The 25,679-nt window shown below is 35.3% G+C and overlaps 5 protein-coding genes across 11 annotated transcripts; 4 read left to right on the top strand and 1 right to left on the bottom strand.

Annotated features, from left to right (window-relative positions):
* The first annotated feature begins 2,022 nt into the window (after positions 1–2,022).
* Positions 2,023–4,988, top strand: LOC145903567 (uncharacterized). The gene is made up of 8 exons (XM_082991660.1): positions 2,023–2,270; positions 2,416–2,507; positions 2,569–2,617; positions 3,446–3,528; positions 3,612–3,699; positions 3,786–3,911; positions 4,047–4,313; positions 4,489–4,988. The coding sequence occupies exons 1-8, from the start codon at positions 2,052–2,054 to the stop codon at positions 4,813–4,815; spliced, it is 1,251 nt and encodes a 416-aa protein (XP_082847786.1). The 5' UTR covers positions 2,023–2,051; the 3' UTR covers positions 4,816–4,988.
* Positions 4,989–5,903: 915 nt separating this feature from the next.
* Positions 5,904–8,628, top strand: LOC145902911 (molybdenum cofactor sulfurase-like). The gene is made up of 12 exons (XM_082990999.1): positions 5,904–5,958; positions 6,037–6,182; positions 6,419–6,536; positions 6,605–6,710; positions 6,790–6,876; positions 7,045–7,148; positions 7,225–7,371; positions 7,453–7,585; positions 7,907–8,029; positions 8,094–8,228; positions 8,292–8,427; positions 8,488–8,628. The coding sequence occupies exons 1-12, from the start codon at positions 5,904–5,906 to the stop codon at positions 8,626–8,628; spliced, it is 1,431 nt and encodes a 476-aa protein (XP_082847125.1).
* A 1,849-nt stretch (positions 8,629–10,477) lies between these two features.
* On the top strand, positions 10,478–13,163 carry LOC145902662 (uncharacterized). Of its 4 annotated transcripts, none has more exons than XM_082990718.1 (7): positions 10,478–10,595; positions 10,929–11,030; positions 11,083–11,176; positions 11,277–11,379; positions 11,588–11,692; positions 11,818–11,966; positions 12,120–13,163. In XM_082990718.1, the coding sequence occupies exons 2-7, from the start codon at positions 10,964–10,966 to the stop codon at positions 12,268–12,270; spliced, it is 669 nt and encodes a 222-aa protein (XP_082846844.1). In that variant the 5' UTR covers positions 10,478–10,595; positions 10,929–10,963; the 3' UTR covers positions 12,271–13,163. The 4 variants fall into 4 exon arrangements, with proteins under 4 accessions (XP_082846844.1, XP_082846843.1, XP_082846842.1 ...); XM_082990717.1 differs by having other exon boundaries at positions 10,495–10,595; positions 10,925–11,030; XM_082990716.1 differs by lacking the exon at positions 10,478–10,595 and adding an exon at positions 10,602–10,780.
* Positions 13,164–15,582: 2,419 nt separating this feature from the next.
* Positions 15,583–18,766, top strand: LOC145904065 (myotubularin-related protein 9-like). The gene is made up of 13 exons (XM_082992292.1): positions 15,583–15,700; positions 15,775–15,929; positions 16,280–16,388; positions 16,491–16,616; positions 16,683–16,853; positions 17,018–17,136; positions 17,259–17,357; positions 17,499–17,660; positions 17,715–17,803; positions 17,944–18,040; positions 18,100–18,276; positions 18,336–18,487; positions 18,554–18,766. Exons 1-13 carry the CDS (start codon positions 15,677–15,679, stop codon positions 18,709–18,711), a joined length of 1,638 nt encoding a protein of 545 aa, XP_082848418.1. The 5' UTR covers positions 15,583–15,676; the 3' UTR covers positions 18,712–18,766.
* LOC145904063 (uncharacterized) lies at positions 18,763–24,831 on the bottom strand. Of its 4 annotated transcripts, none has more exons than XM_082992289.1 (15): positions 24,661–24,831; positions 24,157–24,303; positions 23,853–23,936; positions 23,271–23,417; positions 22,957–23,077; positions 22,364–22,900; positions 22,201–22,303; positions 22,046–22,141; positions 21,875–21,986; positions 21,339–21,429; positions 20,780–20,910; positions 20,202–20,358; positions 19,972–20,065; positions 19,528–19,692; positions 18,763–19,416 (listed from the first exon to the last, which is right to left on the bottom strand). In XM_082992289.1, exons 1-15 carry the CDS (start codon positions 24,728–24,730, stop codon positions 19,324–19,326), a joined length of 2,148 nt encoding a protein of 715 aa, XP_082848415.1. In that variant the 5' UTR covers positions 24,731–24,831; the 3' UTR covers positions 18,763–19,323. The 4 variants fall into 4 exon arrangements, with proteins under 4 accessions (XP_082848415.1, XP_082848416.1, XP_082848414.1 ...); XM_082992290.1 differs by having other exon boundaries at positions 18,765–19,416; positions 20,202–20,361; positions 22,046–22,135; XM_082992288.1 differs by having other exon boundaries at positions 18,766–19,416; positions 20,202–20,361.
* Between the last annotated feature and the right edge of the window lie 848 nt (positions 24,832–25,679).

Raw genomic sequence — 25,679 nt, 5'->3', positions numbered from 1 at the left:
ATGTGCCGTCAAAACATTTTGTTAGGAATAAGCGCGCCACCACCATGAAAGTCCGACACTACTGCAGTAGTATTTCAACATGAGCAATGCAGACGAAGGAAATCTCGATTCCAAGTCTGTTTGTCACTTGTTTTGTACGAATTATAAAAAAACAACTATGCAAGTTCGTTTCTTTACGAGACCGAAAGCGCAAAGAATCTTTTTTACTCTTCGAAGCAATTATATTCCGTTTTATCTGGTTTGAGGTATTATTTGTTTGTAGTTTAATTACATACGTGCCCGGGGCAGATACGGCATTTGCCTGAAATTAACCCTTAGTCGGGGAGGTACCTTGTCGTAAACTTGTCCGTTTTATCTTTGTTACGAGATAAAATAACAACGTTATTGCTTCTGCAATACCTTGCGGTGTCCTCTATATGTGTGATGCGTCACATTTTACGTGTTAACTCTAACCAATGAAATACAGGTATTGCTCATAAAGTTTACTGTTTGTGTATTTCATTATTATCTTTGTGATTTATCCTAAACTGATATATTTAGAAGATTCTGATGGGCATCCTATATTACTTCCCAATAATACTGATGATTATCAATGGTATTAAAGAATCTTTGCCAAACTTTGTACCATGATAATTATACTATTCGGAATATCCGTTCTATTTATTCTAAAAAATATATTTTGGAATATCAAGCCAATTGAGGAAACGAGAATTCTGACAGCAGGTAGGTTAGTCGTCAGTGTCAAGGTGAACTGACCTTTATGAGAGAATCTACATGGCGTCAGCACTCTCAAGTCCTAACAGCTAGTGCAACTACAAAGCTGCAGATCAAATATCTCGTTTCTTGTTCGGCTGCTGTAACATTTTTGGTTATAGTCTGCTAAAAGTATACCTATATGATGTTAATGTTTGAAGTGTACATTACGCAAATTACCAAGGAAATTATTTTTTATTTGCAACGGAAAAATCCATGAACAGGAAATTTAGAAGTATTCTTGACTAATCGCAAATTTTTCCAATACTGAATTATTAGAACGTAATTCCGTGCCTGTAATCCTACGGAAATTGAACAAAGATGGGATTCGTCAAGACATGTTTAGTAGGCTACAAGTACCTAACACTTAGATGTGTATAATATGTTATTATGTCCACCACCCTGAACAATTTCAATACAATTTCATTTTCACACGGCTGATAAAGACATGAATAAGACATACCGTTTCGAACAGATCGCCAGAAGAAATTGTATTTCTGCAATGAGTTATAAGAGTCTTTTCCTAAAACAAAGTCCCAGTAAAGCTTCTCAAACAAAGGAAAGCAAGTAAAGCACCAAAAAGAGTGTTTGCTTGTCTTCAAACCATTAAAGCTTACTTGAAACTGTAGATTAAAAAGAAGATTGCACGTTTCACTGGAATAATCCCTCGCAAATTACAGGGTATTTGTGTTTATGGAAAGTTTAAGTCAAGATTTGTTCGGACTCGTTTGAACATGACTGGGCGGTTACTTACGATACATTTTGATTTGTTTGCCCTGCGGTTGCTAGATTAGTTTGCTTTTCCATAAATCATAGACGCACGCTCGTATACTGGTGTAAAATTGGACTCAAAGTACACCCTTTTGCCTTCTTTGTCGGCTGCGATAAACCATTGCGTAAGTCGTGGTAATGTTCCAAACGCTGCTGCGACAGCACAATACTTTTTCCCTAAAAAATCTTTGGTTTGATGATTTGTCGACAAAGCAGCAATCAGCGGCTCTTACTATTTGCTGAACCAGTGTAGAATCTTTTCAGTGAGTTGTATTTGCCTTTTTCGGGATGAGTTGGTGTGTAAACATTAAATGGTTTTATCAGGCTTTGTTGCTGTGTAGTGATGGATAGGACAGTTTATCACGATAAATAGGCTGGTCTTTGACTTGCTCGTTCTTTTATAGTGGATTATAAGGTGTTCAAACAGTAGCCAAACAAATAGCTGTAACATTTAGGGTAGTCAAGTATTTTGATCTATATTCTTAGAAATCGCAGGAAAGTTACACAAAATTTCTGTGGAGAAAAACATGTCTGTGAGCTTGCAAACTAAAGAGACATGCTGTGACAAAGTTCAACCTGGGCGTTATCCCAAAACGATGGTGGCCACAGGTGATTTTGTCGATTGGGGAACCAAGTGTTACCAACTGCAACTGGAACTATCGTACAAAAATAATGAGATAGAGATTCTGAAAAAGAAGTTAAAAAAGACTTTCCGCGAACTTTACCCCGGGGGCGACAATACTAAAGTGAGTAAGCCTTTTGCAATCGGATTATAATTCCTAACACCTGTGCTCTCAATGTTACCATATATATCGTTTACCAAGTAACGTACTAGCTGTTTTTTCCGACTTTTATCAAATACTTATTAATAATTAATATTTTGCCCTGAAGACATCTGCCGTAGAGCGACTTCGTAACAAGCAGCTTGCGACAGAAAAAAAATTAAGTTTTGCCAAACAGCAAATCCAACATGAAAAGAAAAGGTAAATTTATTTGTTTCATTGCGTAAATTTATTGGTAATTTACGTCTGTAAACCTTTGCAGATGTAATGATTTGTCGGTTCAATTGACTCAAATAAAAAAGCGTTACGAGGTATGTACCATTCGTTTTCATCACAAGATAATCGAAAGGTTTCCTTTACTATTACAGCAACAAATAGTCATATAGGCCTACAGTAGAACTCGTGTAATACCAGTGCTGAAAATAAGTCACAACGTCGTTCCGGTAAAATAATTCATGCTGGTACACCGTTCTGGTAAGAACTCATCGGCTGGTATATCCCAAATAGTTGCGATCAACTTAATTTTTTTTTAAAAAATTTTAAGAAGTTGACGAAAACACTCAATCGTTTCACTACGATTTTTTACTTTCAACCCTAGTCAATCCGGATTCGATTTATCAGAAACTTCGTCAGTTTGTACAAACAAATGATTCGCCTATTTCGGATAAAAGTTGCTCTCTTGGCATCGCGTAATCCGTATTTGGGTGGATTTTCCCGCTTCAATTTTGCATTGGTACACTAAATCGTATTTCTGTTGAATGTTGATTCATAATAACTGCGTACCGTTACGACCTTATCGACTGCATAAAGTCGTGCGTATGACGTACAACAGTCAATTCGCCCATTTGGTAATCAACGTGTAAAGTTATAAACACGTGTAGCAGTGCTAATTGGATCTTTAGTTTACAAAGATGACTTTACTGTGTCCATGAAGGAGATTTTTGCGATATCCTACTAACGTTAGGCTTGAAACAAACTTCTTCGGGTAATTCGGATAATCGCCTAATCCGGATAAATTTATCGGAAAAATCGTATCCGGTTTAACTGAGTTTTACTGTATGTGATTATCTAGAAAAATAAGTCAACCGATACCCCCGGGCAATAACTACCCTTACCAACTAAACGTATTTCGCTTTCAGAAACTTCGAAAACCAAAATTGAACAACGACAAATCAGTGCAAACAGTTCCAGATAACAGCAAAGCAACGCAAGTCCCAAACAAGTAAGGCCAGAACTATAGCTTGCTTTGTTAATACTACACTTTATGCAAGCTTAAAAGCTACCACATAACATGTGTTTGTATAGTACAACACGGAAATACAGAACAGTTACAACGCAGTATTGTACAGATTTCACGCGTAATGAGGAATATAAAGATCTCATATCAACAAAGGTAATATTTGTCGTATTTTAGGGGCAGCCTATGCATAAAGTGTGGCATTAATAATATGTCATTGACAATATGTTAACCACATTTAGACACCAAACGATGAAAAAGCTCTAAAAGCTGAAACATCAAGTGTTCAGTTTGCAAGTGCTGTGACTATCAAAGACAACCTAAACGAAAACAGTGAAAGAAAGCCCCTTGAAATGTGCTTGGTTCAAGTAAGAAAATTGTTTATCTGATTTAAGTTGTTGAAATAGTGCTCTATTTTCTATTGTTTGCATCGCGTTGAATTATTTATTAAGTTATAACGAAAAATGTGCTTCGAAATAGCTTTTATATATTTTTTCTTATAGGAATTTAACAAAGGTGAAGTGAAGACAATGGTTCAGGCAAATAAAAGTTTTAAAGTTACTGAGCAACCTATAACAATCAGTCGGGAATCATATGATAAACTGAAACAGGACAACTTTTCATTTGAAAGCCAATTCCCCATAACTGGTGTAAACACGCCCGACAGTCTTCAATCTGATAGTGGCATCTCAAGTATCAGGCTTTCATCTGACTCTCCCCAACATATGCCTTTTAATTCTCCAAACATGTGCAAACCAAGTTACTCCCAGGTATCTTTTAAATTTACTTTACTGTGTGGACATTTTCTTTATTGTTTGCATAGGCTATACTAGTTCAAACAAAAGGCTATACTCAAAAATCTGCGCCTAAAAACCACCAAAATTACAACACATTGACCATAAACAACTGTTAAATAGATTTTCAATCTGGTTTTCCTTTTTTTAGATTTTTAATCAAAGAGGTAACTCAGGAGTTGAAACCCCACGAACGTATGAAAGAAGTTTGCCATTTTATCTCAGTAGCGACGAAAGACCAATTCCAACTGCTTCAACAAATGGTCGCGTTGGTTTAAAATCTAACTTAGAACCACAAACCGAAAATAGTCATTCTTTTTTTCGAGAAATGCAAAGACGCACTGTTGTAAATAATTCACTGAGCGCTATGACCCCATATCATTTGTTGCGCAGAGAGCAAGACAAAAAAGACAGTCTTCAAACAAGTAACAGTCTTATATACGTTCATACATCTGAAATAAAGTTTCCAGGTCGCTAGGCATTAGAAATATTGAAATGCATAGAGTACAAAATTATTATCTTGCGTATAGCTATGCTTGTATGTGTGCACGAGAAATACCTGTTCATTTATCACTCAACATCAATTTGCACAATTAGGCACATACTTGGGTTGTTTTGCTATTATTGTGTTTTGCATAGTGTATGTGTTCATCGACCATATTGTGTTTTGCATCAAAAGATCTGTCCACCGGGTGGAGGTCACACTTGTATAAATGACAATATTAAAACATTTGCACCACCCGAGGCAGAAAAGAGTATTAATTTTTATTTATTTTATTTTTTGAAATTTGAAATGTTTGACAATCACAGTCTTAAAAATGTTACGTTTAGATATAGAAGACATATAGAACGTAAAGACACCGTTGCAGTATTTTATAACCTTGTCGTTGGGTTCGCTATTTTTCTATTTTGGCGTTCCCACAAAGGCTATATATAACTCCGTTGTCCTTCCAAAACTGCTTCCAGAAACGGGCCACTGAAAAAACACAGACATAGAAAAACTTGTGTGTCTCCATTCGCTTCTTCGTACAATATCAGTTTATTAATCTGTATGCTACATACGTCAAACAGGAAGAGAGTAACAAAGTAAGTAGGTATGATTTGCTTTTAAATGGGGTTCTACGCAGGTTCAACGGATTTAATTTTTACTTTGCTTTGACAATTCAGCCTCATAGTTTGTACGAGAAGCATCTCTGCAAATTACAAATCTATCCTAAGTTAAATCTGAGACTGCAAAACATATTACATGAATCAGCGCCAGAAAAGTAAATGACGTGGTTTTGTTTTCGAGTTCCCTAATAACTTCCTAATTATAGTAAAAGCGCATCATCACGATTGCCTTTTTGCAATTATAGGGCGTGTCACTATCCCGCCCCCTGAAAAGAAGGGAGAAATATGACTTGCAATTGTTACTAATTGCCACTAATTCCCAAGTGGAAAAAAACATTAAAAGGGTTGCTGTTAAAAGTGCAAACTGTAATGCTCTGCTTCGAAATTGAAAGCTGGTGAAATAACAGCGCATACCTCTAAAGAAGTATAACTCAGAGAAAAGACACAAGATAAGAAATGTATCCAAGAAATCTTAAATATATTCGTAAAAAGGAGTTTTCCCGATTTAAAGGTAAATATACAATAAATATTAAAATGTTAGTTTTAAAATGCAATTGAAGATTTTCCAAAATTTAATCATATTTTGAAGATCAAGTATATTTGGACTTCACCGGTGCCTCTCTTTATTCCGAAAAACAAGTGAAGGAATTTTCCAAATGTTTGCAAACTAACTTGTACGGAAATCCACACAGCGGCAATCCCAGCAGCGATCGTATGAAAAATGTTGTCGAAGAGGTTTCGTAATGCAAAACTATTTATAGAATTGTTGAAATTTCACTTATACGTGTAAATTGTGACAATTTTAAATAGCCGCATATACTTTGTTATGCTTGTTTGCAACAGAAAATTTTCAGTGGCACTAAACTTTAATTTCACTTTTAGTTAGGATTAATGTTTTTTCTCTGATATTGGTGTTACACCCTTTACCAACAAATGCGCCAATTTTTATTTTTCCCTTAATGAATTCCCAGGTTCGCAACATAATCCTGAGCCATTTCCATGTAACAAAAAATGATTATGACGTTATTTTTACCTCTGGCACTACAGCAAGTTTAAAATTACTTGCTCAGGCATTTAATTGGAAGTCAGGTATAGTTATTGCGTTTGATTTTAAGAGGTTTAAATTGTCTATCTTACTTGTGATTCGTTGTGCGCAGGAAAATCCTGTTTTGCTTACTTGGAAGACAATCACACATCTGTTGTTGGAATGCGGCAAGTCGCAAATGAGAATGGTGCATTTGTGTTTTGTCTTCAAATTCCTCGGTAAATTACACATTACTCTAAATTTAAATTTTTGTGGGGATATAGACAACAGTAATACTGAAACGTGTGATCTTTTTAGGGATACCGAACACGTTAACGAAATCAACAAATATGACAGCAGTATTGTGGAAAAAGGTTGCGGATCTGCTGATGGCAAAACTTTTGGGTATAATTAACGTTAATTTAATTAATTCTACATAGCTCACACCTGTATGGAGCTAGGCTTATTTCTAATAAACAAAATAGAAGAAAAGTAAGAAAGAAAGTTTTGTCGCTTTAGTATATTGTTGTGTGAATAAGTTTCAGTTACAACCATTTTTACTTATTCGTGTAGGGAGAGCACGGTTTCAAACCTGTTGGCTTATCCTGCGCAAAGCAACTTTACAGGACGCAGATATCCTTTAAACTGGATTAATGAAATACACCAAAATGGACTGAGTTTGGCCAAAGGTATTGACTACAGATTGCAGATATAACTTTTAAAACATATCGTACAACTTTCAAATGACAACAGGTACTCAGGATAGCGAACCTTTTTTTGGCCGATGGTTTGTTTTATTGGACGCTGCCGCTTTTGTGCCAACCTCTCCTTTAAATTTAGCTGAGTATCCAGCAGACTTTGTGTGTATGTCTTTTTACAAGATGTTTGGCTTTCCTACAGGTATGTTAATTGATAGTAGGCTGGTTTCGTCTAAACTGTTCACCTATTTTCTTTACATGTAAAATTGCAATTCAACTTCAGGTATTGGGGCACTTTTGGTTAATAAACATGCAAGTAATGTCCTGAACAAAAAGCAATACTTCGGTGGAGGAACGACCGACGTATATACTGCTTCGGAAAGTTTTGTTGCTTTGAAAGCACAACTGCACGAAAGGTTTACATTTAAAATTTAGGTCGCAAAAATTCCTAAAAAAATATTTGAATCTTTGAACTTTTACTTTAGACTAATTCTAAAGGTACAAAATACAAAACATTTTTTACATATACTATGCTTCTTTCGTGTGTAATAAAACTAAGTTGAAGAAATATTTGTAAGGAATACTTTAGACCAGAATATAAGGTCCCACCTGTTACATCGAACTTTCTTTACATAGCTGCCTTTTAGCATTTTCTGGCAATGCCTTAATAAATCTTTTTATAAGGTCTGTTGTCGCCCTAATCATTTTTTATTTTGTCAATTTTCGATATTTGGCAGGTTTGAGGAAGGAACAATTGGATATCTTGACATTCTGGCATTAAAATTTGGCTTTCATACTCTGCAACGGATTGCTGGTTCGATGGAAAACGTATCCAAACACGTTTTTTCGCTAATTAAAAGGTGCTTGCCGTAAATTGTTAACTCTTGACAACAAAACGTTGAATTGCAAAAGAATTTTCGTTAGAATGTTGGATTCCATGCAAACAATGTCACATAGGAATGGTAAAAGAGTTTGTGAAATCTACGCCCTAAGCAGGTACAAAAATCAAAATGAACAAGGTGCAATTATTTCTTTCAATCTATTGAAAGATGATGGAAGGTATATGCTGTTTGGTTGGAATGCAAACGTTTCCCTAAATTTATGTTTATTCCTAAATTAAAGTTACATCGGTTTTATTTCGGTCCTTGAATCTGCTGCTGCTGAGGGAATACATTTACGCGGAGGCTGCTTCTGCAACTACGGCTCGTGCAACCGATTGCTGGAAATTGGGGATGAAAAATTAAAAGAAATGTACAAGGTTAAACAACATAACTTCTTTTTGTAAGAAATGTTATTTTCAAGACCATTTTCGTTTTAGTTGGGATATAAATGTGGAAAGATAGATTTAGTTGACGACAAACCAGTCGGTGCGTTGCGAGTTTCACTCGGTTACATGTCCACTATGCATGACGTCAAAATCTTCATCACGTTTCTTCGTGAGAAATTTGTAAACCGCTGAACTGAAGCCAATTAAGCATGCTCTTATTAACATACAAAATCAAATGTAATTTTATTCGATTGTTGTTTGTTATGATGTACAAATAAATGTTCGCAATCGCAAAACTGTTTTTTTATGCAGACTTGCAATAAAAGGCTTTTTAAATGTAAGGATATTTAAGGTTTGTCTTGGACAAAATATAAAAGTAAACATAAACTATTACCGCATATGTTATAGGCTATCTTTAGTTTCTTCATTGTGTAAAACATTCTCTGAGGTCTAGTGCGGAATCGTACGTACCTATGTTCAAGAAACCGGGGAAACCCCAAATTACGTCACAATAAAGGTGGGGTCAAGTTATGACGTCACATCCGAAATTACGTCACTGACCGAAGATACGCACCGACGAAGATTCTCGCCTACACGCACATAGGCGGTTTTCCTATAGGCATCGGAAAGGCGACGAAAGGCACAACAGCAAGGAAGAAATACGTGTTTACGCTTCATTGATTATTTAATAAAATAAACCTATTACAAGCTTGAAATTGCCTACAATCAACCACAAGGGTATCCAAAATCAGTATAAGAAAAAAATGAAGCTAAGCATAGCGCGTATTAGCGCCGTTGGCGGTAAATATGTCACAAAGTGAACAATTGTACGTTGCCCTGAAGGAGATGTTGCACAGACAACCACAAGTGTCACAAAACCACCATACTTGAAAATCTAGGCGAAAACGAAATATTAACCCTATTCAAATCGACGACAAACTTTTGTTTGTGACGTAACACCTACATTTTACGTCAGTTTCAATTGGTTGTCACATGTTACGAAGAAGAGCACCTATTTGATAATCGAGCTCATTCACAATCAAATCCGACAAGTATTTCTCTCAAAAATGAACAAAACGTTAACCCATGTTAATGCGCTTCAGCGCCGCGGTCGGTAAACAACTATCAACATGTGCAATAGTTCGTAACAATGAAGGAGACGTCGCAGAAACTTGAAATTTAGTACCAATGACAATAAGGGACAAGAAGGGATGATAAATGGATTCGATTAAAATTACAATCATCTTATAGCACCGTCTCTTCTGTACAATCGTACACATTTATACATTAATCGGATCAGTACTTTAGCTTGTACACCTCGAAACATACACATGTAACATACGTCACAGAAACCAGTGCTTATATTGCGTAATGTTTTGCGTGCAGCTTTGCACATGTACTGCATAATCCCATAATGTGACCCAAATGATTTAGCCATCGAATATTGTCGAGTAAAGTGATTCATTCAACATCCTGTTTACCACATAAATGTTCTCCTATGCGTATGTCATATCACACCTATGTTCATGTATTATATTACTTCAAGCGCCTGAAGATATCACGTGACATTACCTGGCCAACCCTGCCAACACGGACAACCCTGCCAACCCGGACAACCCTGCCAACCCGGACAACCCTGCCAACCCGGACAACCCTGCAAACCCTGCCGACCCGGACAACCGTGCCAATCCTGCCGACCCGGACAATCCTGCCGACCCGGACAACCCTGCCAACCCGGTATATTTAGAGGAACCGTGCAAAAAGTCGCATTTGATCTCCTGGAAATCATGCGTGACGGAGACAATGGTTGCACTACCATAAGAATATACTATGCTGTAACAATTTACAAGCGAAGTTTTGTTTTTGTTAAAAATCGTGTTATGCCTTTGTTATGGGTGAAACATTACCCAGTCAAGAACTATTATTTAACGATCATCTTACAAATCCGACATAACATTTGAAGCGGGCTTTTGTTCGCTTTGGTTTTGTTACCGTTCCATAGGGGTGACAAGTGGTAAAGAGCGACGTGCTACGGAAACACTTCGTTTGTATTGAGAGGCTACTTTACAACAAAGGGTCGTACTTTGCACATGTTTCTTACAAAAACAGCATTTTAAAAATAGTCTGTTTACATTTATTCGTCTCACTTCAGACAATCGGTAAAACATTTTGACTTGTTACACCTTATGATTTTTGGTTGTGGGATATTATGTAGTAGAACGGTTCACCATGCCAGTACAACCTGTTGGTTGTAGCAGGAAGTTTTGAAAGTCATAGTTTGTAACTGTCCATGTACCATCATTGTACCTAATTGACACTAGGAACAATAAAGAAATACTACATGGTAGGGCATACGAACAAGAAAGAAAGTTGCTTTCTATGTGAAGGTTTCTATGTGTGGATAAGTTTTGTAATGTTTATGCATTCATTTGCAAAAGATATACAAATAACAATTTAAGATTGTACATTGACAAAGTTTTGTTTCAAGGAAGAAACGAAACGAAACAGCTATTCCTGGGCTATCGACATGGAGTACCCGCTTGAGCTAGCACACTTATCACGTTTGTCACATTATGGCATGGGTATTAGTAAAGGTTAGTAAGGGGTATTATTCATGTGACGTATTTTAAATGAGGATACACATAGGTTTGCAAGTACCTGAATGGGACTACAAGAGCGTAGGCAACCACGCCACACCTTCACGATTATTTCTTCAAAAAGGTCCGAGGAATGGATACACGTAAGTTTTTCAGCTAAAAAACAAACTGTATTTACGAAATTGATTTTTATTTTCTTGAAGCAAGAGTTTAACAGTTGTCCTTGCTGTGGCTCCATTTTAGATTGGAATTAAAACGAGAAATGGTAGAAAACGACAGAAAGCTTAAAACGGCCATGCAAAAGCAACGTATATCAATGAACAAGGAAAAGAAAACTTTAGAACAGGTAAAATTTATTGATAATTGGAATGGAGCAATATGCAAAAATATATGTGAACGCGTTTGTGATAAGAGCAATAACGCCGGCCTAACATATATAGGTTTTCAAAATTCAAAAATTGATATACTTTTTTTTAACTTGTCCCTCAAATACACAAAGGAACAGAACGTTTCGTTGGTGTTCATTTTATTAACACAACAAATCTATTCGATAGATTTTACGGAGGAACACAAAACCATACATATGCCATCGTGGCAATATTCTTTCAAGATACGGAGAAACTTTTAACAATCTTCCATCATCTTTAAGCAGAGGAAGGGCAAGTTGATCTTGTTGAATAATTTTTGTTTCTGCATTTGTAGCAAGTTTAGAAGCACTGTGCCTTATGTAACATGTAAAGAAAAAAAATCACAAAAGACCATTATATATAACCGCTTTATTTAGACAATTCTGTCAAGCCAGTCAGTCCGAAGTAATGCCGGCGTCCCATTAACTGTTGTTGATGCTGAAACTGTGGTTTCAGAGCACTATGTGGTTTGCAGTCGTTGCAAGAAAACCTACAAGGAAAGTTCGAATGCGATGGATACGTGCAGGTATTCAGAAAATATACTGTTCACAAATACACATGTATTGCGTTCAATCAAATCATGAAGTCGACGAATAAATGTGGTTGGCTGAAATCAAGGATAATTTACATTTTTAATGAGTAGCCTAATTGCCAAATTTCCAAGTTTAATCCATTCTAGATTCCACATTGGTCCAATCGTTGGTGTTTTCGGTGGAATGTGCCAAGGTTGCGGAAGACTTGATTACACATTGGGTTGCGTTACAGACTATCACACAAGAAAACAAAAGCAAAAAATTGAAAATTCCCGCACTGCTGAAAACAACCAGTAAATTGTAGAACTAATTTTATTGTTCATGTTGAATGCTTTCAAAAAGAGCTATTAGAAATTAATAGGTGCCTCCACAACACATCGTTTTAAATTTAACTTCAGACAGTATTATCAATTCGTTCCCAATCGTTAACTTTTGTATGCCATGCAAATGTGCGTGTTTCTTCGGCATAAACGTATGTTAAAATGCTTTTGAAAGTGCTTGAAGCGTCATTCTTTTGCTTGGAGTCTTCTCGTTTCGCGATGAAGTATTGAGACTATTTGTCTTTAAGAAACAATTGAAAAGTTTTTCACAACGCATCAATGTATAGGCTCATAACGCATTCACACATAAAGGTTTGTTTTTATTTTAATATTTGATTCACCTTTAATATTTGATGTGTTTAAGGTTTAGAAACTTAATCTTGTGCGCCAAGAATAAGACAGAGCCTAACCTCGTAGAAGAAATAAAAGAAATTAGGGAAAAGATAGATAAACGTACCTGTCTGTAATCAGAATAATTGCGACTAAAAAGCCGTTTGAGAATTTGTGCCCGGTGGCCCTTCTACAGTAACCATCCACAAAAGACGCGGGCGGCAAGCAAAATCCAGTAAAATTAAATATTTGTAAAGAATTTTTATGTGACGCAATCAGTGCGGCTTCCTTGTTAGAAATAATTAATGCAGTGGGTCTTGCTACCAACTGCTGGACCTTTAATTATTTCCTTCAAGTAATAATTAAGTTTCCAGATAAACATAAAAAATCATGTCAGAATATCTAGAGGCTTCACTAGAAGGAAATTTATGCGCCGGCCTAACATTTAGAGTGCCGCTTTTATCACTCCAAAACACTTCACTCTCTTTTCGTCGCCAACTTTATATCACGAGTAGGCTATGATGGGGAAGCTATCGCATATTATATGTAAGTTACATAAGGTTCATTTCAACTTTTCGTTATCGGCAATAAAATGTGGTCTTGGATACAGAAGACGCTTGAAACCGTTAAATCCGAAGTGGAAGAGGAAAGAGCATTAAGATCTCAGCAGCTTCTCATGCATTTAGCATCAGCTGCAAATCTTTTTCAGGTAGCTTTACCAGCAGTTGATATGTATATTGTGGGTGTGGAATAAAATATGAGATATTTTTGCCGCAAACCCGGTTTTATTTGATCGATTAATTGTAAAATGTCCAAAACTAAGCAAGTTGGATAGTCAAGATGTACAATATGAAAAAAAAGAGACTGTATTGCCATAACAGGGTTGTGAACGAGGGGGATCGTTAACAAAAAAGCGCTAGTTGACAAAACTTTGAACGCGAACAACTCAGCTATCTTACGAGAGAGCGGCCTATTTTTTTACACAGTATTTTTTATAATTTATAAAACCTCTGCGCGACACGGTATTTTTCCATGACTTGTTGCTAAATATTAATATCATATTCACAATCGAATATTAATATGGATTTTAATATTCGAATGTGAATATGATGATAATATTTAGATATTAGAGTCGATAAGTATGGTGTCGGTATAATATGTAGCCCATCTTGATGTGTGCCATGGGTGCTAATCACTACGATTATTTTTGTTGTTGTTTTTAGAATACTGAGGATGCCGCATAGGCGAAATATATATATTCAAAAAAACATCTTGCTTGGCTGATTAAGTAGAAATCTAGGCCAGTCCTAGTTATAACTTTTTGAAAGAATTTAAAAGCTTTAATCCCAAACCAATCCAAGTCGTCAGTGGGAGATCTACGCTTTTTTATAAACGTTTTTAATATGTAGCCCATGAACGGTGTAAAAAATGGCACAGCTACCTCGTAAGATAGCTGAGTTACCTACGTCCAGAGATTTGTTAAGTGGCGTTGTTGTTTTCAAACATTGTATTGTATAAAATATTATCTTTAGATTATCTAAATCTAAGCTAGTAGGCCTGAGAGGGATAGTTAGGGGCAGTTTCTTTGATTTGGTGCATTTGACTGTTATGCAAACCGGTCGGACATATTTGCTTGTGAGAAATTTAACCCCATACAAAAGAAAAGCCATTAGATGATCATGATCTACTGTTATTTTCCGTAGACTTATACGCCGCAGTAAAAACGCACAAATATTTGGATTTAGGGTTGTGATACACGCGTTTTAATAAATAACTCCTATCTAAACCAATGCATGTGTGGCCCCTCTAAAAATAGGCATTGTAGATAGGCATTGAATCTAGGCATCGATGCCTAGACTCAATGCCTACAAGGCATATTATGTCTACAACGCCTTGGCTCAATGCCTACAATACCTATACTCTATGCCTACAATGCCTAGACTCAATGTCCACTATGCCTACGACACCTACAATGGTATTTTAGAGGCACCCTAGCATGTGCAGCATTGTGACGTCAGACTCATTGTTGACGCAAAGTCAGAACCATGTTGCACTTTTCTATTATCAGTTTTTTTCTGCAAAACTAGCAACGTTACAAAAATTTTGCAGAAAGAAAAATAATAATATTTCATGATGCATTGCTATGTTAAAATGGAAGTGCATTTGATCAAAATCCTATCTTTACCACCATAGGCGTCAATATTTCAACGTTTTAGAAAATGTAAGGGTGACTTTTCCAGGTTTTAAAAACACACAAAAAACATTCCGTCAGTCGTATCAGGGGTTAACACTTATTTATGGAATAAGGAATCAAAGGAAACTCACACTAATTTACGGAAAAGAAACCTAAGGAAAATCACAAACACTAATTTACTTCTTCTAAGTCTCCTTTGTCGCTTATTCGCAGCAATAATTCCTTTTTTTTTGCCTCATCTTTGATATCTCCCTATATATTTGCGACTCCACAAATAAATGGATCATGGCTTTCGGTCTCCTGATCATAACTTGTGGAGCAATAAACTGTTTTTACTACATAAAATATACCTAACCAGCAGCACTTCTTTCACGTGACACAAGTTAACCTTCAATTTTACATGTTACTAAAACAACTATGTGTCCACGCTTCTAGTTTTTTTAGTGAGTATGAAGTACCATATCAATCTATTACACAACAATGTCGATTCTTACTATTATGCTACAACAACTGCTGCGCTGGGTAACAATCCATGATACACTTGTGTTGTCATGATTGTGACGGTGATAATAAAGGTCTTTTGAAACTAGCTTAACACATGTATAATGTATGTGGTTTTTCTGACAATAATTTTTAATTTAAACAAAATCCAGGGGTGACAATACGTGCATTGTCACCCCTGTTTGTTTGTTTGTTTGTCCTGTAAAGAATGCAGTATACTGATTATATAGTGAAGTGTAGTGAACAGATTATTATGTCTTTTGTAGATGTGTTGTTTGTTTGGCCTCTTACATGTGTAACATTGGTGTTGTTTTGAGTAATTTTTGGGTGACAATTTATTCTTTAAATTAAATGTGCTATGGAGTTTTCAGAATTTATTCAAGTAAGTTAAATGTTTTATTGCATGATTGCAAGTGTATTGAATATTTTGATTTTGTAACATAAAATATTGTGCAGACACCTAAAGTCGAAGATGCAGTTTTGGAAGGAGAAATGGGTGTGGTTCTTGTAACAGCATGCTTGACAGGGCATCATTTAATACTATATTCTCATAATGGTGAAAACAAGGAATACTGGATTCTACACAAAAATGTTGACACTGTCGAAAAGAGGTATATATATATATACCATATAGCTAATATTAAAAATGCCTGTTTTAAAATAGTGATTTGGTCTTAAGGATATACCAAGATAAAGAGAATTTTTTTATCAAACAATCTACGTAATTGCTTAATTGTGTGTTGGTAAACAATAGGCATTCATGGGTCAAGAAATGTTAGGAATATAATAATTAATTAGTATGTTTTATTCGTAACTTTGTTTTTTAAATGTCCCGAATGTTGAAACTTCTTGTTTAGGTAAATATTCAATATTTTGTTTAACTTATTTGAATCAATTGTACAGATGTAATATTATGAGGTGTCATTTGGCTAACTATTGGGTTAATGTACATGGTTTTTAGGTACATGGTGGACAAAAATACCCTTGTTCTAAAGTGTAAAGATTTCAGACAATATTATATCACCATTCCCGTGACAGAGGATTCAAACAACATAGCAAGTTCTATTGAGGTGATAATGTTTTCCATTGATGTTTGTTACTTCTACATTCTTAACTTGTCATTACACATGGTAACACTGTAATATAATAATATTTGTGAAAAAATTGTACAGACTTTGTCCAGTCTGAACAATCCAGCTTTACAATATCCATTCTTTCACCGCCCAAAATTTACTTTTGATGAAGATGGTTATGATTTATTTTGCACTGAGCATAGATTTGCATCTTTGTCTAAAAAGGTTTTTAATTGTTTTTATTGCATAAACCTTGCTGTATGGAAAAATAATATTATACATGTGTTTTAGTCTGACCAGTGGAGGGTATCCAACATCAATCTTCATTTCTCAGTGTGTAACTCTTATCCATCCCAAGTGATTGTTCCCAAAGCAATCAATGATGATGTAATTGTAAAATCTGCTAAGTTTCGCCATGGAGGTCGATTTCCCATTTTAAGCTATTTTCATACTAATGGCAGGGTAAATTATTGATGCCATTGAGTTTAAAGAATGTTATTTCTGCATTACAAAAACTCTCAAGCTTTTCAATGTTTAAGGTTATAAATTAAATTGTTTGGCAGCTCTTTCATAAACTACATACCTCACTTCCATTTTATAATGTGCAACTATTTGTAAATGATTAGGTTGTAATGAGATGTGGACAACCTCTCACAGGCCAAAACCAAAAACGGTGCAAAGAAGATGAAAAGCTAATAAATGTAGTGCTTGGATCCTCACACAGAGGTTATATTCTGGATACCCGGTAATTTTGTATCCATACACTGTTTAGTATTTTTTTTTTCAATTAAAGCATTCCATAATATTTACTTTTGGCAAAAAGCAGTGCAATATAATTGGTTCGTAAAATGACAAAAAAATTAACAGGACACCACAGGCTGCATTACAAGCTCGGTCAAAAGGTGGAGGATTCGAAACTGAATTTAATTATCCCCAGTGGAGGAAATTCCACAATAGTTTACAAAAGTAAGATCTTTTTTGTGTCAATGCTTGACTGTTTTTAATTAAAAAATATTATTATAATTGTATACATTCAATATTCTTGCATTAAGTTTGCATTTAGTATTATCATTTTTGCACAAACAATCAGAACAGTTATTGTTACAGGTTTAGCATTTACCAGGAAAGCTTTGTGAGAATAGTTGAAGCATGTCAAGATAAAAATTCCAGCAGTGACAAATGGCAAAGCAAGCTGGAATCAAGCAACTGGATGAATTATGTAAAGGATGTTCTTTCTGCTGCCTGTCTTGTTTCCCAGTGTGTAGATAGGTAAGTTTAGTATGTAGGCCAAAGATTCATTGTACTATGTGGTTATGATTAAAGAGAAGGAGCATCAGTTCTTGTCCATGGAACAGAAGGCACTGATTCAACTTTGTTGGTCACTTCCTTGACTCAAATTATACTTGATCCATGTAAGTTATCTTTCAAAAAATTGAAATATAAGATAGTGGTTGTTGTTTGTTTGTAGACCAAGTTGCCTGTAAAAACTTCCCAACTTTGAACAGTTGCATTTAAATTTCAGGTAAACTTTTTTAAATGTGTTTTGTTTTAGACTGCAGAACTATTAGAGGTTTTTTTTGTTTAATTGACTTGGAGTGGATCCAAGCTGGGCATCCATTTTTGGACCGATGTTTTCATGGTGCTCAAAGGTGTAGTACTGGGGTTATTGTTATTATTTAGAGTAAAAATGTGGTTTTGTGTTGTGCAGTAACCAACGTGCAAGAGCGGAAGGACCAACTTTCACATTATTTTTGGACTGTGTTTATCAACTTTTAGAGCAATTTCCCTTATCTTTTGAGTTTTCCGATGTTCTTCTCACTGAACTATACAGGCATGCATACGCATCAGATTTTGGTACATTTCTCTGTAATAATGAAATGGAGAGGTGGGAAATATTTGCTGTTTGTATGATTTGTTTGGTTTTATTGTATGCAAAATTTTCAGGAGGAAGTATAAAGTTCGGACAAAAACTGTGTCATTGTGGTCATATTTACTGTCGGTAAATATTTTACCGATATTTTTGAATCCTCTTTACCAACAAAGACCAGGAGTAATTTGGCCATCAGTTGCTCCACAAAGCTTGAAATTGTGGGATGGTTTGTATTAGACTTATTTTTGTCAAAAATATGCTTAATTGTTTAGCAATATACTTTATTCATTAGGTCTGTTTTTAAATGATTTTGATCCATCAAGTGAAGTGCGACGTATTGTCAAGGATAGTATATCCTATATGGAGGACCTTCAAAGTCAAATATCTGAGCTTTCAAAAGAAATAAGAACACTAGAATTCAAAAATGAAACCAACACCAACGGGCCTTGATTATTCCAAGTTTTTGTTTTTAATTGCAGTGCAATAAAAATTGTTTGTGCATGATTATATGTAGTAAAAACCCCAAATAGACTCTATCATAAATTAGTTTGTGTAATAGCAACAGAAGTTAAAGGGCTCTGACATGAAGACTTAGGAAGAATAAAAACATCACTGCATTCATTGTTCACTCTAACAGACATTTCAATCTTGCTTATGTACACCAAGCCCAAATGTATTTTTTCCATTGGGTGTCAATACTATTTTGTCTTCTCGCCACAATGCCTATTAGGTCAATGCAATAAAAATTCCATATAGGGTGGTACTATCACATGAACAAATCACATACATTGAGGTTGCCAAATCTATCATATGAAAAATCAATTATCTCTGGTGGGATCTTTAAAGAATGATAAATAACTGTACACACTTAAAAAGACAAAAAAATTTAAAAGTCTGAAACAAAATAGATTATTAATAATAACAACAACAACATTGGTCTGCTGAGACACATTGCCATGGTAGCGATTTGTCCTTTGGCAATCTTGTAACTTCTGGTATGTTGGCAATCTTGCTCCACCAAGTGAGTGATACATAACGTTTAACCCAAACTAATCACTTTTTTCAGGGCTTGTGAAATCTTGTGAATCGTCGAGATTCTTCATGTACTTCCATTTCTGTTGCTTTAAATTCATTTAATTCTTTTCTAATGGATGCCTGTTACAAAAAAACATGCAATATTTATGCACTTGCATCAGTTGACTTGCAAAGAATAACGATTTATCTTTTAAGTTGGCAAGAACCAAGGTGTCAGAAAAATAAAATAACCTTGTCTGATGGTGTTAGACGAGTCCAAGGTTTGTCTCCTCGCCTATCATAGTTTTGGACCTCATAAACTTCAACATATTCATGCCAATTTATGAGAACTTTTCTTTCAACTAACTCCTTTACTGTGGGTCTCATGGAAAGTTTGCGTGTAAGTTGACGTTTTACCTGAATAGTAAGAATGCAAGTTTACGAGTCGAGACTGATGGCTGTACAGTGTGTACAAGTAAAAAGTTTTCCAAACAGGCATTTCTCCACTGTCATATAAGGTTATCCAGATCCGGACTTCTTAAACTATGAAAACATGTTAGCTTTTGTGGGGACAATACATTATACACTTTTATTTATTTACTGGGGTTAAACAGAAAATTGGGTGGCACACATATGCTTATTCAAAAAGGTTTTGAGAAGTCCTAATCTGTATAAGCAATTTGACACAAAACATGCCTTTTCCCTTTCTTTGTGCTTGTCTTCGACAGATTCGTGAGGCAAGATGTTTCTTTGCTGCAACTCCTCCTTTGTAGGTCTTTGACTGATTCGTCTACAGTACAACATTGAGGAAATACCAAACGCAGTGCTTCAGAAAGTTTCATACCACACTTTTGCAAAACCACAAGATTTCTAAACAGTCGTCTACTTAAAAAATGAGAATGTAGATGTTTGCTAAATAGCTCTACCTCGTAAGGTTAATTTTTAGAGCAGAACGCTCAACTTCTGATTTTTGAGGGCTAGCAATAATATTTCTGTCTTCTAATTCTTTTTTGTCTGGTCTGTTTGCCAAACGAAGAGCAAGTGTGTCGCGGCGAGCAACTTTTGCAGCTAAACCTCCAGATTCTTCTAAAAAGAAACAAATAGTATTATCCCAGTACTACATTATGATGAATTTTACTCAAAAAGCTCATGTTTCGGATTAACACAAAATAACTGTTTCACAATCAAGAATTTTCCTAACTCCAAGTCATAATGTTGCTACCCTTTCAGTAACAAGTAGCAACAAACTATTCAAAAAATAGGATTAATATCTAAACCCATAATTAAACATCTAAATCATGCAATGGAAGTTAGTTATGTGGAGTAGTGTTGAAGAGCACATATGGATTGGTACCGGCCCCTCCAAAATGTATGAATTTATTGTCAATTAAGTCAATTTATTTTGTATTGCAAAAAAGCAGTTTTTTTTGCCTACATTCCTCTTGACACATTGCCTACATTCCTCTTAAAGGTAAGGAAAATACATATTACAAAAAATATCTACCTTCTTCATCTTCTTCTGGTTCATCGTCTCGATACAAAATAGGACCAGAAGAATCAGAGTCAGAGTCCACATCATACCCTTGTTTTGTGGGCTTATCACTTGAATGTGGATCAAAATTATTTCGGATGTATCTACAATGAAAGGTGATTCTGTGTCATAAAACAAGCACCAGTTTTGCAAAACTGAAACATGTTGTGCCATGAAATGTAACCTTACACTTTTATTTTACAACATCAACACAAGATAAAATGAAACACTGAATAGCTTCCAACTAGCACCACAAACCAATACAGCATGCCAAGATCTGTCAAGCTCCATAGTATATTTTACTATGGCACAATGTTTCAGCAATACATTGACTGGTGGACTTTTCCTAAGTATATTAATTTTTGTTTGCAAAAATACTTTGAATTTCCTAAATCAAAATATATTTTACAATAAATTTTACTCTTCACTGTTAAACCAATTGTACAAAAACAAACTATTAGTGCACAATTACAAGTAGAATAAACAACTTGTTTTCTGAATTATTTTTCATCATAAATCTTACAAAACTCACTGTGGAATGTTAATGTGAGTTGTCCTTTGAATAATTTCGGCACTTCCAGCAAACATAACAGGGCCGTTAAAGCCAGATTTTCCAGCTTTTTCTAAAAGTAATTTAATTTATTGAGCGCATTTGAATATTTTGTTTCTTGTATATTGTACAAAAGCAAATGTGCATGCCAGAGTATATTTTTATATGTGTACAAAGTATATATGTGTACAAAATTATTATTCTTTGGCTTTTACTTTAAATAAAAGTTGGGTGAATTTGTTTTGATGAATGTCGCTGGTGGACTGTGAATTTATTGAATATAAATATAGATTTTTTTGTATATCCTGCTTGTCTTCCTAAGGTAAACTTTTTTGTATGAGATGTAATGCTTCCCCACACCCAAATTCAACCCCCAGTCATAGAAATCATCCAACCAGCAGACTGGACTTAAAACAGTAATGTGATGTCAAAATGAATTGTTTAACAGTATTTCATAGGTGATGTAGGAAAAACTAGTGATTTTGGAATAAAATTTAAAACATATTAGAACTGCCAACCTTCAAGGGTTTTGTTGAAATGTGGTTTGCTCTGCTGTGGTGGAGGAATAGGAGCGGATGTAACACTGTGGATTTCAGTGGACTGACCAGCATTTTTTACTTGCTCTGTTATCTATAACATTAAAATCAGACAATTAAACCAAATTTAGGATTACCTTTATACATTATTACCTGAGAAATCACCTGCTTGCTGGGCTTTGGCAGTGGTTTAGGCGGCTGAGGTTTCACAGACATGTTTTGATGTCCGGCTGCCAATGTATTCTGCCCCTGTGGTATCATTGCCTTAGTGTGAAATTAAATTAATTGCACAGAAAAAATTAACATACAATGTGGGTACGCTTGGCAGCAACAGGTCTTTGTCCTTCAGTGTCAGAGGTATCAGGGAACCCTGATATGTTGTTGGAATTTTCCTTAGGAGGCATTTCAGCACTGGAAAAAAACTGTGATAACATGTGGAAAAACAAAATGAATGCTAAAAATTTATGATACCTTTGATTAAAATGTGGGAATGTAGAATGTCTGGTTTGCGTATTTTGGCACTGAGAAGAAACATCAGTAATACTATTTTTTGTGTTGGAAAGCTGAGATGAAGGGGGGAGTTGATGCAAAATGTTGCCAGAGATAGCCTTGGATAAGTCCAGTGATAAACGAGCAGCAAGGGTTGGTGGAAGGGATGAGGCAGTTGTGTGAGGGCCCCGAAAAGTCCCCTCATCCTTTTCATTCTCTCCAGTGTCTTTAGTGGAGTTATTATGTTTTGCATGGGACCGTGCCATGGGTTGTGGAACTGTTGATGTGGTGTGAGTCGAATCATTACTTGCCACTCTACTGTCCTTTTGAACTCTGCCTTTACCAACTATTCCTACGGCCAATTCACTGCCGCTGGAGTTGGACATGTGGAATCTTCCAACAGATGCATCACTTAAACTGTAACTATGAGTTGCAACCTGGTATGAATGTCGGTGTGTGCTATTTTTTGCAGCAAATTCATTTTCTCTCGCAATTTCATCAGATGGTGACTTCTGATGTCTGCAAAATATGCAATACTTGTAAAAAATTGTAACTTCGAACATAATGTTGTTTACATATAAACTGGCTGTTTCCTTCTTTCCTCTGGTTGGGACCCAATTCGATTTCTGCTCATTTGTCCGGTTAATGTTGACAGTCCGTCTGAATTTCTTGATGAGTTCCAATCTGCACAGTTAACTGATAAATTTCATTGATTCAAATCATCAAGCTTTAAAGAAGAATTTTTTTTATATAATGACTCAGTCCCTCCACCACCTGGCCCAGTAATTTTTTAGTGGATTGAATTGATCATACTTCACAAATTTTTCAACCCATTAAACCTGTAGTGGTGAAAAGACAATACGAAATTTTTACTAAAAAGCTTTCTTACTGTTTTTTTCTTTAACTGGGTCATCTCTTTTCAGACTTTCACTATCATCTGTTTTTTTGCGTGGTTTACTGCTGTTAGCCTTTTCCACACAATCCCCAATATTAGAAGAAGAAAAAGCATGTTGGGCTGTATCATTTTCTTCAAAATCTAGCATTAAAACCACTTATATTTACCAAAATATTTTTTTCTAATTTTCAGTTGTGACCATGTATGATGTGTTAACATAATGAATTAGTTTAGCAAAAGCTAAAAAGGTGTAAGCTGTAGATCAGACTGGGAAAACTTTTTAACTCATGGACAAAAATGAACAGGTGGGCCATGCATGTATAAAGTGGACAAAGAGTGTTTACACTACATTTTATAAGTTAACCTATTTACAATAATTAACATTCATAAGCTGTATCTGGAATGCAAAAAGCATAAACAGCAAGTCAGACACAACGAGCTGTAATATAAGTTTACTATCATTTAGTTGTCGGAGGCCACAAGGCAGCTTTGTTACAGGTGTTGCAATAGGAGCAAACAATTTCTTTTGTTGAATTAATTATTGTAAATTTCAAATTGTTGCTTAAAATAACAAACCGTTTTTTTCATTATTTCCATGAAGAAATCCTTTCTTCATCATATCCTCTCTGGTACTGCGAACTGAAATCTTTCTTTCCAACACTGTGAGTGCAAATATATAGAACTAGGCTTTTAAAAATTAACAATAATTACACTATTATGATCAACCAGTGTTTGAGAAATAATGTTTTAAACAACCAAATAATGCATTCTGACTATGTTTAGCACTATTTTTGCTTCCCACTAAAGTACATAACCATCCACACCATACACCACATTTCATTTTTTTTAAATTTACAAGAACTTTTTACTCTCTACAAACCTGACGCTGTTTTAAGAAATTGCTCACTCCGTTTTTTCTTTTTCCATTTCCATGGCTGAAATATTCTCTTCCAATTGCTTTGTGCTTTGTCTTTCTTCAACTTGGCTGTTTCAGCACTGGATTCATCTGCTTTTGTAGGATCTTCAACTAAAACATAGTTTTCTATAGAAATTGCTGGAAATTTTAGTGAAAAGCACACTGTTTAAAACAGTAATTAAAACAACTGCTTACATTTGTCATGACACAGCCATATTTATTTTCATCAACAACACACACATGTCGTTTGTCATCAAGCTAGATAAAAATTTCTATTTTTCCTACATTATTTTTATGGGTAACTATTGAATCATAGAAACATAGTGTAGTTGCTTTTGTATAACTTCATTTTTAAATTTAAATTTTTTACTAAAGTATTATATTTAGTCAGTAAAACTGACAGCTAAAATTGATAACAAAACCTATTTAAAGTAAAATTACATAGCGTACAACAAATTACAAATATACCAAATTTGGGATCTGTGTTTTCATCCCCCTGTTCCGTTGCAGTGGGATAGTTGCGATAAAGGCTAGACATTATTGCATGTGAGGCACAAATGAAAAATATTGATGCATGTTGTGTTTTATGGCATTTTACAAAAATCCATTGTCTGAAACACACTTTTATGAATGCTGCTTCAACCTGCAACAAAAATGTGCTGCATATGATAGGCAGTAAGAGCCTGAATTTTAGCAGTAAGCTAAACTCATTCAAAAGAAAGTGTTGGGCCTAATATTTATAAATAGTTTTCGAAATTAGCAAATCTTTTGTTAAAACTGGCAACGCTGATGTATTAGTTACATAACTTTCTGATAGATCTGTCTGATAAAATTTCGTCTGCTTCAAGTTTGCAGATGCTGGAATTGTGGAATATATGTGCAATACAAATACCCATCTGCAGGCTATATAGCAACACAAAACTAGAATAGGTTCTTTCAGAATAGGCTACAGGTTTTTGTGGGCATTTGTCTGACATATTTTCTCATATAACCACTTACACAATCCATGATTTGAATCATTGTCGATAGACACTGTCACTAGAACGAAATTTTGCTTCTTAATTTTATTAAATAAAATAGATGCAACCACCAAACGGCGCACAAGTCACTAATTCAATAAAAATAGATTCCAGCTATTTCCGGATTGTCATAAATTTACTAATGATACATTGCTAGTTTCCCACAAAATAGCGCAACAGAAGCCTCTTATAAATTCAATTGACTTGAAAAGTCAGAATGTTTCGGCAAAGGTTAAATGCCGTGTATTTTGGTATTACCGTATACGCCAGAGTTCCGCAAACGCAGGTCGCGACCAGTAAAATATTAACCACACACAAGGGACATGCTTTAGGGCCAACCAAATATCCAGGCCAACTTTATGACGTAAGTTCAGAAAAACAGAGTTCAAACGGTCAACAACGTCGTCTTCGCATCGAGTGGTAACTCCTTTACAGGCTCGACTTACACTGACAATGTGTGCGATGATT

Source organism: Ascidia mentula, chromosome 5 (genome assembly GCF_947561715.1).
Source record: "Ascidia mentula chromosome 5, kaAscMent1.1, whole genome shotgun sequence".
In the NCBI taxonomy this organism is placed as follows: Eukaryota; Metazoa; Chordata; class Ascidiacea; order Phlebobranchia; family Ascidiidae; genus Ascidia; species Ascidia mentula.
This window is presented reverse-complemented; position numbering and strand designations above follow the sequence as displayed.

Coding starts and splice junctions, on each gene's coding strand:
- LOC145903567 (XM_082991660.1), top strand. CDS start 2,052: ATGTCTGTGAGCTTGCAAACTAAAGAGACATGCTGTGACAAAGTTCAA. Junction 2,508..2,568: donor ATCCAACATGAAAAGAAAAG/GTAAATTTATTT, acceptor AAACCTTTGCAG/ATGTAATGATTTGTCGGTTC. Junction 4,314..4,488: donor GCAAACCAAGTTACTCCCAG/GTATCTTTTAAA, acceptor TCCTTTTTTTAG/ATTTTTAATCAAAGAGGTAA.
- LOC145902911 (XM_082990999.1), top strand. CDS start 5,904: ATGTATCCAAGAAATCTTAAATATATTCGTAAAAAGGAGTTTTCCCGA. Junction 6,537..6,604: donor GGCATTTAATTGGAAGTCAG/GTATAGTTATTG, acceptor CGTTGTGCGCAG/GAAAATCCTGTTTTGCTTAC. Junction 8,229..8,291: donor CTATTGAAAGATGATGGAAG/GTATATGCTGTT, acceptor CCTAAATTAAAG/TTACATCGGTTTTATTTCGG.
- LOC145902662 (XM_082990715.1), top strand. Junction 11,177..11,276: donor GGTCCGAGGAATGGATACAC/GTAAGTTTTTCA, acceptor GCTCCATTTTAG/ATTGGAATTAAAACGAGAAA. Junction 11,967..12,119: donor AATGCGATGGATACGTGCAG/GTATTCAGAAAA, acceptor AATCCATTCTAG/ATTCCACATTGGTCCAATCG.
- LOC145904065 (XM_082992292.1), top strand. CDS start 15,677: ATGGAGTTTTCAGAATTTATTCAA. Junction 15,701..15,774: donor AGTTTTCAGAATTTATTCAA/GTAAGTTAAATG, acceptor AATATTGTGCAG/ACACCTAAAGTCGAAGATGC. Junction 18,488..18,553: donor AAGCTTGAAATTGTGGGATG/GTTTGTATTAGA, acceptor TTTATTCATTAG/GTCTGTTTTTAAATGATTTT.
- LOC145904063 (XM_082992288.1), bottom strand. CDS start 24,730: ATGTCTAGCCTTTATCGCAACTATCCCACTGCAACGGAACAGGGGGAT. Junction 23,937..24,156: donor ATTTCTTAAAACAGCGTCAG/GTTTGTAGAGAG, acceptor TTGCACTCACAG/TGTTGGAAAGAAAGATTTCA. Junction 21,987..22,045: donor GCAAGCAGGTGATTTCTCAG/GTAATAATGTAT, acceptor TTAATGTTATAG/ATAACAGAGCAAGTAAAAAA.